The sequence below is a fragment of the Argopecten irradians genome, chromosome 7, assembly GCF_041381155.1.
Source record: "Argopecten irradians isolate NY chromosome 7, Ai_NY, whole genome shotgun sequence".
Classification (NCBI taxonomy): domain Eukaryota; kingdom Metazoa; phylum Mollusca; class Bivalvia; order Pectinida; family Pectinidae; genus Argopecten; species Argopecten irradians.
The window spans coordinates 23,609,237-23,622,261 of record NC_091140.1 but is presented as its reverse complement, the minus strand read 5'-3'; the positions used below and the strand labels follow the sequence as shown (position 1 = coordinate 23,622,261).

The following is a 13,025-nucleotide window of genomic DNA, read 5'->3' as shown; positions in this document are numbered from 1 at the left end:
GTAATTCTATAGCAGCTACATGGAATGTACGTTTACATATATACATTGTACAATACATATACATCATAAAAGTTTCTTTCCTTCCAGCTGGACATTATGTCATCTCTCTCCAGAACTCAAATATTGTTTACAAAAAAAAACCCAGAGACATATATAATTTAATTAAATCTCTGCAAAAAACTACACGAATAATTGAACACATATATTGTACTTGTAAAATATCTATGTATGAGCTAATGTATTTTCACATCTTTGACAGCTACATGCATGGACGTTGTATGGAACGTTTTCGTGTGGTTTTAAATGGGAAATTATGTTACGATTATTTGTATTTAACCTTCATGATTCGGTTGATGTAAAATACGACGAATGCGATGCTGCAATAATTGCCCCTTGCCGGGGCCCTATCTCTGCATCGGCAGAATATTTGTGTCGATTTCCATGTATAAAGATGCTTTTATCGAAAAATGATTACAAAGCATTGTCATTAATGTAAGAATACTTCATTTGCATCAAATGTATCATCTCAAAACAACAATTTACATACCGCATTAGTGGTTTATCACACGAAACGAAACCGACACGACTGAGAAACACATGTGGACACCCATGTTGACATTTCCACGCAGCCTCGTTTTCAAAGAGTTTGGCGAATTTATATTTAGAACTGTGCTAAATTTACACGGGGCTTCCCCAAAATTTCAATGGTCAAAACTGGACACCGCAAGCAGAACTTGACCATAATTATGATATGCAATGACTTTTGGAAGGCCAAAGAATGCATTTAGACTGGTTTCCTTTGCCCTACTATTCACTTTAATAATATGAGATATTGTGTGTAAATTTGGGTTTCCCTAGGTCGGGGCATGTAATATTATGTCCCAGGAGCTTTAGGTAAGTTGAACACCTGTATTTAATTCAGATGCACTATTATTTGGATGTCTCCTTCCTCATTAGAGCTATAGTCACTCCCCTTCCGTAACACTGTGTCTGGTACCCACCACAGCGCGGTAAGGTGTATGGGCCAGTTTCAAATGTCATTGCTTGCTATAGAAGCTGAGAATGTCATTAATCACATCTACTGTGTTTATTAGCATCACGACTGGTTAGTTTTCTATATGGATATTCCACATAAAGGGCAGTATATATTTTGTGAGTTTGTATACATCATCCTGCTATAAATTAGAATAGGTGGGTAGATCCCATTTACGTTTATTTTCAATATACCTGAAGTTATATTGACTATTAACCGTGCGTTCCATTTGCGGTTCGTACCAGTTGTACTAAAGTGATACGCCACCGCCAAATGGAACGCGTTTGGATTTTTCCATAATGGCACCGATATGAAAGACACGCTTCGAATATAAATAGCCAAGTATTTTCGGTGTAACAATAAAGTTGATATAAAAGTAAACATAAATAATTTCGGAATATATTGAAATAAATAACCCGTGTAGTTTAATCGGATACACATAATCTCTGTCTTGTTTTCAACACAAAGAAATTACAAAACATTCCGATCACAAATGAAAAATCTCGGGTCCGCCATCTTAGATCAAAGTGGTACGCTTCAGAAAACGAACCACTTGTACCGGTACTGTTCTGCAGGTACGGCGCGTTCCATTTGAGATGCAACAGATTCGTATGACTACATTCTATCGAGAATGTACACATGAGTGCACAGGAATTTCGGGACAAAAAGTAGATGAGATCCCAGAGTCTCGACCAAATATGGAATAAAGCTGTGTAGTTAAACTCTGTGGTTTAAATTAATGGCTTTCTTTTTTTTTAAACTATATCAGCTTACCTAGTAATATTTTAATATTTTTTAATATTTAATATATTTTTTTTTCGTTTGGGAGACCGTATCATTTTATTAACGATAATCTATTTACCACCGTGTTCTAGATGGGTAAGGTTGAGATATAAAGTAATAATGTATACAAACAGGATGCGATTCCTTACCACTGATAATCGGTTTATAAGTATCACGGTATAAATTGGCAGTTTGTAACCTTAAAATGTATATGTATATTTAGGTAAATTTTATCCTGTTCTACACCGGGATATAGTAAATGGAATACGCGGCTGTTGTGTACAATTTCTCCACGCATGGATGCGATTGTAAAATACGGAGTACTTCCTGGTCTTGCTAAGACCGGGAATGTCCACAAATGAATATTAAGATAATAAACAACTCCTCGCCGACTAATATCATGTTTCATCGTCGTCTTTCATTGCAAATAATGTCCATATGGTTACACATTTGTTACAATAGATATGTAAGTAAACATAAATGACGTCACATATTAACATCTTATATCAAATTAAGTAGGCCATCTAATATATGTATATAATCTGCCATTTTTTTCTGCAAATATATTGAAAATAGATTTAGTCATATGTCATTCTAGTTCCCTCATATCATAAAGACCGTAGAATTTATTATAACAATGCTCTGATAAGGAATCAGGGGACACGACTTACGATCTGTAAACAAATGTACACAAATATTGACTTTCACTACATTTATGATAAATCCAATGTTTATAAATTTAATTCCCCTGTTATAAATAAGAATAATATAAAATATTTTTGTTTGTTCCACTTAGTTAGCATGAGAGAGGTCTTGATATTGTATATACATAACATAACAATACTGTGACGTCAAGACATGCAAAATTAAAAACAAAATGGATGATATTGTCTGCATTGCCAACACAATTTGAGGTGCTAATTGTAATTCATACATCTAATCTTTAAAAAAAATATATCTTCAGAATGTTTTAAATTATAAATTCTCAATATATCATTAAGGTGTGTATGTGTATATATACAAATACTGTAAAATCAACAAAAGAAAAAAAAAAAAAAAACCCATGTATTTCGAGTAATAGTACTCTCTAATCGATAAATAGGTCGTTGTAGAACGTGACTTTGACCAACCTTCTCCACAAGCCAAGCCGACCACCACGCAGACACATATCAGGAACCTTGTGGTCACCATGATAACCAGTGGTGCTAGCCCCTTTAGGAGCTGTATACCCAAAGAGGTACTCGTCCTCTGTGTCACTACACCTTGTGTGATCGTTGACTATTTATAAGTTGTTCTGACAGACGAATACAGGTGACCGATGGTAATGGTTAACTGATTCAGTGAAGCCTGACATTGGGCTTTTAAAGCGTCTAGGTCGGGTTTAAAGAAATATAAGGGATTTTTTTTTTCAATTTTGTAAGTATTATGCGACTTGTCTTGTCTTTATCAGGAACATGAGAACATCAACAAGGGGGGGGGGGGGGAGAACATCAACAAGGGGGGGGACCTTCATTATTTGAATTAGGATACACAAATGACTTGATGTTAAATGCATAGCATTGACTTAGATATATTCTTCAAACTGTCTCCAATGAATGTCATCTGAACTAACATATATATGACCCGTATATATAGGTTGCATGATTATGCAGGTTTTGTTTAGTACTTTAAATTAGAAATATCCTTTCCGAAAACGTTCTTCTTGAAAATGCATTTCAATTTCTTAAATTCCTTTGATACAATAACACTGACTTAGAATACTAAAGACATGCTAGAACGTGTAGTATTTGAGGGTCCACACAGACTGATATTTAATATGATAGTACCTGGGCAATCTGCTATAATATATCTTATGTTGTATCGAGTTGGTGACTCTTACTTTGCAACCAATATATAAATCATACACGAAGAGATAATATTCAAAATATCCACTCATGAGAAACACACATTTTAATGTTATCGTGTATGTATTACGTAAATTTAATTTTTACCACAAACACTATATAAGTAGATATACATTTTGTTCTGGGTTCAAGATTTTAGGGGAAAAAATGGCCGTTGTTACCGAACCCTCCCCACACTTGGCCGACTACTACACATATTCAACCTTGTGGTTACCTTCATGGCCATAACCTGGTGTCGACTTTTTATAAATTGTTTTCTAACAGTTTGTAATTCAGACACAGACTTAGCTTAACAACGTCTACCGGAACATCGAATTTAGAAATAAAAGTTATTTCTTATTTAATTTGCTTTTGATACAGTTCCACATGAAACTGGTTTCCACTCGATTTAGCTTATTTTGCGTTAGAGTTCATTATTATCAAATTCTTAAAGTAAGCCGAGCTATATTCTGCTCTTTTAATTTACTTATATCTCAATATATATTTTACGTAACAATGGACTACTAAAAATTGATAAAATATAATTGTAGAGACGAGCACAACACAATATTGAATCAGCCTGACATGTGTTCCTAACATGGGATCTCAATACTTTCGTGCTTGGTATGTCGTACTAGATTGATGTTAGTGTATGTAACGAGGTTTACTGTATTACACATCATTTCTCAACGTTACCAGCATTGTGATATACTGGTATTGTAATGGTGTTTAAACTCCATCAAAAAGATATGTTCTTCATGGTAAATTCAAATACCTTTGAATTCGATTTCGCTTTCAAGGTTAGACTACCCCGGTTAAAAAGTTGACTTTCAAACCTTTCACATGACTGATTGATTTGATGTATAGCTCAGAATAACGACAATGACATTCATATCGCCGAGAAAATATTGACAGCAAGATATTCCTTTGGGTCGAATGTTATATATAAATAAAAATTATATTTAGTAAATGTTTTATTGAAAGCACCGTGTAGGTTAGAACTCAGTGGAGCTCCGACATTAAAATCAAAAGATGATATACGCATCACGCAAATTATTCTGCAAATTATTCTGCAAGATGTGTTAGTTGTATTAGTACACAAATTGTCAATGGAAGTAGGCTTTCATTGAAGTGACTCAATATAGGGTAAACGAAAATTAGGGATTTGATACCTATTTTTATTCATCTTTAATAATATGAGATATTGTGTGTAAATTTGGGTTTCCCTAGGTCGGGGCATGTAATATTATGTCCCAGGAGCTTTAGGTGAGTTGAACACCTGTATTTAATTCAGATGCACTATTATTTGGATGTCTCCTTCCTCATTAGAGCTATAGTCACTCCCCTTCCGTAACACTGTGTATGGTACCCACCACAGCGCGGTAAGGTGTATGGGCCAGTTTCAAATGTCATTGCTGGCTATAGAAGCTGAGAATGTCATTAATCACATCTACTGTGTTTATTAGCAACACGACTGGTTAGTTTTCTATATGGATATTCCACATAAAGGGCAGTATATATTTTGTGAGTTTGTATACATCATTCTGCTATAAATTAGAATAGGTGGGTAGATCCTTTTTACGTTTATTTTCAATATACCTGAAGTTATATTGACTATTAACCGTGCGTTCCATTTGCGGTTCGTACCAGTTGTACTAAAGTGATACGCCACCGCCAAATGGAACGCGTTTGGATTTTTCCATAATGGCACCGATATGAAAGACACGCTTCGAATATACAATAAAATTGATATAAAAGTAAACATAGATAATTTCGGAATATATTGAAATAAATAACCCGTGTAGTTTTATCGGATATACATAATCTCTGTCTTGTTTTCAACAAAGAAATTACAAAACATTCCGATCACAAATGAAAAATCTCGGGTCCGCCATCTTAGATCAAAGTGGTACGCTTCAGAAAACGAACCACTTGTACCGGTACTGTTCTGCAGGTACGGCGCGTTCCATTTGAGATGCAACAGATTCGTATGACTACATTCTATCGAGAATGTACACATGAGTGCACAGGAATTTCGGGACAAAAAGTAGATGAGATCCCAGAGTCTCGACCAAATATGGAATGGAGCTGTGTAGTTAAACTCTGCGGTTTAAGTTAATGGCTGTCTTTTTTTAAAAACTATATCAGCTTACCTAGTGAAATATCGATTGAAGATGGAATTATTAACTTTAAACAATTTTTCCGATACTGATATATTTTCTTTCGTTTGGGAGACCGTATCATTTTATTAACGATAATCTATTTACCACCGTGTTCTAGATGGGTAAGGTTGAGATATAAAGTAATAATGTGTACAAACAGGATGCGATTTCTTACCACTTATAATCGGTACATAAGTATCACTGTATAAATTGGCAGTTTGCAACCTTAAAATGTATATGTTTATTTATGTAAATTTTATCCTGTTCTACACCGGGATATAGTAAATGGAATACGCGGCTGTTGTGTACAATTTCTCCACGCATGGATGCGATTGAGAAATACGGAGTACTTCCTGGTCTTGCTAAGACCGGGAATGTCCACAAATGAATAAAAAGATAATAAACAACTCCTCGCCGACTTATATCATGTTTCATCGTAAATTGCGTCTTTCATTGCAAATAATGCCCATATGGTTACACATTTGTTACAATAGATATGTAAGTAAACATAAATGACGTCACATATAAACATCTTATATCAAATTAAGTAGGCCTTCTAATATATGTATATAATCTGCCATTTTTTTCTGCAAATGTATTGAAAATAGATTTAGTCATATGTCATCCTAGTTTCTTCATATCATAAAGACCGTAGAATTTATCACAATAATGCTCTGATAAGGAATCAGGGGACACGACTTACGATCTGTAAACAAGTGTACACAAATATTGACTTTGCAATACCATCTAATCTTTAAAAATATATCTTCAGAATGTTTTAAATTATAAATTCTCAATATATCATTGAGGTATGCATGTGTTTATACACATGAAATACTGTTAAGTCAAAAAACAAACACAACATATATTTCGAGTAATATTACTCTATCTAATCGATAAAATAGTCGTAGTAGAACGTGACTTTGACTAACCTTCTCCAAAAGCCAAGCCGACCACCACGCAGACACATATCAGGAACCTTGTGGTCACCATGATAACCAGTGGTGCTAGCCCCTTTAGGAGCTGTATACCCAAAGAGGTACTCGTCCTCTGTGTCACTACACCTTGTGTGATCGTTGACTATTTATAAGTTGTTCTGACAGACGAGTACAGGTGACCGATGGTAATGGTTAACTGATTCAGTGAAGCCTGACATTGGGCTTTTAAAGCGTCTAGGTCGGGTTTAAAGAAATATAAGGGATTTTTTTTTTCAATTTTGTAAGTATTATGCGACTTGTCTTGTCTTTATCAGGAACATGAGAACATCAACAAGGGGGGGGACCTTCATTATTTGAATTAGGATACACAAATGACTTGATGTTAAATGCATAGCATTGACTTAGATATATTCTTCAAACTGTCTCCAATGAATGTCATCTGAACTAACATTTATATGACCCGTATATATAGGTTGCATGATTATGCAGGTTTTGTTTAGTACTTTAAATTAGAAATATCCTTTCCGAAAACGTTCTTCTTGAAAATGCATTTCAATTTCTTAAATTCCTTTGATACAATAACACTGACTTAGAATACTAAAGACATGCTAGAACGTGTAGTATTTGAGGGTCCACACAGACTGATATTTAATATGATAGTACCTGGGCAATCTGCTATAATATATCTTATGTTGTATCGAGTTGGTGACTCTTACTTTGCAACCAATATATAAATCATACACGAAGAGATAATATTCAAAATATCCACTCATGAGAAACACACATTTTAATGTTATCGTGTATGTATTACGTAAATTAATTTTACCACAAACACTATATAAGTAGATATACATTTTGTTCTGGGTTCAAGATTTTAGGGGAAAAAATGGCCGTTGATACTGAACCCTCCCCACACTTGGCCGACTACTACACATATTCAACCTTGTGGTTACCTTCATGGCCATAACCTGGTGTCGACTTTTTATAAATTGTTTTCTAACAGTTTGTAATTCAGACACAGACTTAGCTTAACAACGTACCGGAACATCGAATTTAGAAATAAAAGTTATTTCTTATTTAATTTGCTTTTGATACAGTTCCACATGAAACTGGTTTCCACTCGATTTAGCTTATTTTGCGTTAGAGTTCATTATTATCAAATTCTTAAAGTAAGCCGAGCTATATTCTGCTCTTTTAATTTACTTATATCTCAATATATATTTTACGTAACAATGGACTACTAAAAAATTAATAAAATATAATTGTAGAGACGAGCACAACACAATATTGAATCAGCCTGACATGTGTTCCTAACATGGGATCTCAATACTTTCGTGCTTGGTATGTCGTACTAGATTGATGTTAGTGTATGTAACGAGGTTTACTGTATTACACATCATTTCTCAACGTTACCAGCATTGTGATATACTGGTATTGTAATGGTGTTTAAACTCCATCAAAAAGATATGTTCTTCATGGTAAATTCAAATACCTTTGAATTCGATTTCGCTTTCAAGGTTAGACTACCCCGGTTAAAAAGTTGACTTTCAAACCTTTCACATGACTGATTGATTTGCTGTATAGCTCAGAATAACGACAATGACATTCATATCGCCGAGAAAATATTGACAGCAAGATATTCCTTTGGGTCGAATGTTATATATAAATAAAAATTATATTTAGTAAATGTTTTATTGAAAGCACCGTATAGGTTAGAACTCAGTGGAGCTCCGACATTAAAATCAAAAGATGATATACGCATCACGCAAATTATTCTGCAAGATGATGTCAAGGCTTTGGAAAAACGTCGCCAAATCTCGTTACCATTCACGCAATTGCATTGCAGGACATTTCCGACGGAGTTGAGCAAAAATGTTTTAATGTTTTTCAGCAAACTGTGCTAAGAAAGGAATTTCTTTGTGTGGATACTACTTTTTATCGTATTTTTATACATTTTTAGTTTCTGCGGAAGACCACCCAGTCCAAAACGTTTCATATTTGACAAACTTATAATCGCATTAAAATTTTCATTTACGGACAATTTAGTAGGTTATGTATTTCAGTGTTTTAAACCATCTCGCTCCTCATATAGATATGGTCCTAATCCCCTATGGACTCTTGGAAAGACGTACACAAGTACAAAATACCCATGTAACTTGGGAAGTTATAAAACTCTACTATCGACACGAAGTGTCATTTGTAGGTTATGTAGTCAATCTACTGAAAACCTCTCTATGCATTTTCTCATACAATGTATCATCTTTTCGATAGTTACAATAATGTTGGAATTTTTTGTAAACTATATTGATGTCCATGAATATGTTCCTTTGACAATTCTCATAATCCATATTCGTTTATGCGCTTCGGTTTTTGAGATAAAAATATGATTATTATATATATGTGTGGACAGTGTATCCAGTGTCTTAATCATGATAATATAAACTCTTTGACTATATATGTTTTAATACTGTGTCAGTTTTGTCATGTAAATTGAAGCATTTAATTTTTTGTCCATGGTATATTCTGGAATAGCATATTACAGAGTTATCTGCCCTTGCGGGTAGGTATTAATTGTGACATCATGTGTTTGTAAGTTTTCGGAGAAAACGGCGTGAATTGCGCTAACAAAATAATGGCGTAAGAATCAATACCAACCCGCAAGGGAGCTAACTCTGTATTGTGCAAAAACAATAATTACACATGTATATATGTGTGTGTCGTGAATACGACCATATTATATACTAGAAGATAGTCTAAATTTGTAATATTGTCTAAATAAAATCCTATAGTATTATTTTTAGTCGGTTGGCCTATTTGAGAGATGAATTAAAGTTGATATCATTTTCCACATGTAAGAAATGGTCTGTTTGATTTTTACTGTTAATATAATGAGTTACTAATACAATGTAGTTCTAAGTTTAAATCCGCTGTCTGTGAGCAGTACACTGGTGCTTGTTTACATATACGTGAATCTAAGATGAACATAGAAAATGACGCCAACTGGTAGGCAATTCCGTTTTATTCAAATTAAAATCCAAAGACAAATACAGATATCATATGTTACATAATATTCAAATGCGACGTTTCTACACATCAAAATATTCTGCTTTTGCATATTGTAGAGTTATTTTCCCTTGCGGTTAGATATAAATTGTTACTTCATGTGGTTGCAAGCGTAACATCATTCGGAAAGAATGACGGGAACTGCGTTCATAAAATAATGACGTAACAATTGATACCTAAACAAAATGAGTGCATCAATAAAAGTCCAAAATTGCCAAGAAATTCAAGACAGACTCTAAAAGTTTCTGGAAATTTATTAAATCTAGGACCAATACTAAAACTGGAGTGCCTGATCTAGAACTAGAGAATGGTGTTATAGAAACTGAGGATGAAGGTAAATCCAAGGAACTAAACAAATTTTTCGCAAGTGTGTTTACGAAAGAAGACCTCAACATCATAACTACACCAACAGCAGTTAATCTACAATCAGAACTTCTGGAAATTTAAGTTACAACAGGAGTAGGTGCAATAAAGGTCAATTTTGGCCCCAACAGAGATTGCCTTTATTTTGATACTATATATACATCAATATATGGGAATTATAAAATGCACACTTTCAATACATTCTGTTATGTTGTTACCTAGCAACAGGCCTGGCAACGAGCATACAGTATTGATGCTAAAACAGACACTTGAATTGCTTTTAAAAATTTCTAACGTGTAGATTAAGGTGGAAACTTTAAGAAAGTTAGTACTTTGTGATGTGTATAAGAAATCATCGAAACCATGTCATGTTTCACAACACTTAACCATATTATAGCCCATAGTTACACCATAGCAACCATTTTCTCTCCATAGCAACAACACTCTAGACACTAAAAACACAAAATAATGAGATTTTAAACATATTTAATCAATCTAATTTTACGTCTGTTCATTCCATTTCTGTATTTCAGTTGTCGGTATTATTCTGACATTATTTAATCATCTAATTCTATTTGAGGGTAGCGTAGAAATAAAAACAACAGGGCAGTCTTCACATTTCTGGAATTTTATATCAAAGTCCCAAAAGGATAGCAACAACGTAATATAATCACAATCTTATGGCACTACTACACTACGGTACTACTTATATATATATATTTATTACATGTATACGCTCGCTATTTACAAAAGTAAACTCGACAGTACTCTAATTCATGTAAATATTTCCAAGCGCAATAAACGAAGATAATAGATTTAGATACATGTACAGCAGGTCATGTTTAATTTACAAGCATTTTTCAACCGCGCAAGTGACTTCGGACTTGCACCTTTTCAATGTGTTCGAGAGGTTTGTATCCTGTTCTGGGAATTACGTTACGTCACATAGATCTACCCTTTCTTATCAATTAATAAGCTGTTTTTATGTTATTTACTTTCAAGCATGATCTTTTAATGTAAGAAATTACTTTTGACAAGCAACGCCAGTGTCCTTGCAGTGGTTTATTCCTAAATATTTAGTATTAATACTGGTAGCATGGCAACCATACAGTCTTTCATTAAGAAGTGTCCCTTTTTCACAATCAAATAAAATTAATCGCTTAGGCATCCTACCATACAGATGTAAATATAATCAACGCTCAGATAATGCACGAACAACAAGTTGTAGAATACATGTACATGTATATGCATTTTAACATTTGATCACAGTAAAGTCAATGGTTGCATGTATAACTACCGGGAAGTATGTACATTGTACATATGTTGACTACGGTAATGGTGTCCTTATTATTATTATTTTTAGCTCACCTGACCCGAAGGGCCGGTGAACTTATGTCATGGCGCGGCGTCCGTCGTCCGTCCGTCGTCCGTCCGTCAACATTTCCTTTAAATCGCTACTAGTCATAGAGTTCTGCATAGATTGTAACCAAATTTAGCCACAAACATCCTTGGGGGAAGGGGAACAGAACTTGTATAAATTTTGGCTCTGATCCCCTGGGGACAAGAGGGATGGGGCCCAATAGGGGAAATAGAGGTAAATCCTATAAATCGCTACTTGTCCTAGAGTTCTGCATGGATTGTAACCAAATTTGGCTAGAAATGCATCCTTGGGGGAAGGAGAACAGAAAATTGTATAAATTTTGGCTCTGACCCCCCGGGGGCAGGAGGGGCGGGGCCCAATAGGGGAAATAGATGTAAATCCTATAAATCGCTAATAGCCATATAGTTCTGCTTGGATTTTAACCAAATTTGGCCCAGAAACATCCTTGGGGTTAACAGAATTTGTATAAATTTTAGGCTTTGACACCCTTGAGCAGAAAGAGTGGGGCCCAATAGGGGAATTAGAGGTAAATATTCAAATTCCTTCAGAAAAGAAACAATGAACTTGTATTCAGAACATTCCTAGGCATTACAAACCATATGAGCGATACAGGCCCTCTGGGCCTCTTGTTTAATTATGTCAACTTGAATAAAGGAGAAAAAATAGATTGAACAACATATTCACATACGGTTATATATGGGTTAAGAATGTTCCTGGTTCAATATTTCTAAATATAATATTTTAAATTGTAAATGGAACTATAGGCAATACTAAAATAACACATGTAGGTATAGGCCTAACATATTATTACTAAAAGGCCCGCTACCTCTCCGAAAGGCTCTTTATTCTTAAAATTGGAAAGTAAAACGAGATTGATAAGTTTGTAGATTTGCAAAAGTTATTAGCGTTCTGTTAATACTTCAATTGGCAACACATTCTGACCAATTTATTCAAAATAACCCTAATGCTATTTTCATGACGCGGGTCGTATTATGTTTTAGCCGTCGTCCTGACTGCGCCAGACAGCAAAACAGCCAAGTGTACTTCACTGTTAAAATAGATTACGAAGGAAAGCTTGCATTTGTTAAATGTTGAAGCCTTGTGTAAGGTCATCGATAAATATAATTTTCTTACACAATTAATGTTATTGAAATAATATTAATTCTTTATTTCGGAAAGGTAATTGGTCTTTAATATATAAATAGATATATTTTTTTAGGAAAGGATGAGTTGATAATTTCCTTAAAAGTTGGGGTTCAGAAATTTAAAAAAAATATATATGTATAAATGTCGATTCGGACTCACTTCCTTCGGAACAGGGGACAGAACGTCACGACTGCCACGCATGCTTCGTAATTACACTCTGTAGTTGAAAAAATGAAGATATGTATCCTTAATAATCTGTAGCACTCTAATGTA

The 13,025-nt window shown here is 34.3% G+C and overlaps 1 protein-coding gene across 3 annotated transcripts in view; it reads right to left on the bottom strand.

Annotated features, from left to right (window-relative positions):
* LOC138327904 (low-density lipoprotein receptor-related protein 2-like) overlaps window positions 1-13,025 on the bottom strand; it is a 93,742-nt gene that overhangs the window by 20,834 nt on the left and 59,883 nt on the right. Inside the window, exon 1 of one of the 3 annotated variants that reach the window (XM_069274354.1) lies at window positions 6,794-6,975. The exons of 1 other annotated variant lie outside the window; for it this stretch is intronic. In XM_069274354.1, coding sequence (XP_069130455.1) covers window positions 6,794-6,854 — 61 coding nt within the window. In that variant the 5' untranslated portion in view covers window positions 6,855-6,975. Of the gene's footprint in view, window positions 1-2,946; window positions 3,128-6,793; window positions 6,976-13,025 lie in introns of those variants that run through there. One more of the 3 variants, XM_069274352.1, reaches the window with a different exon arrangement.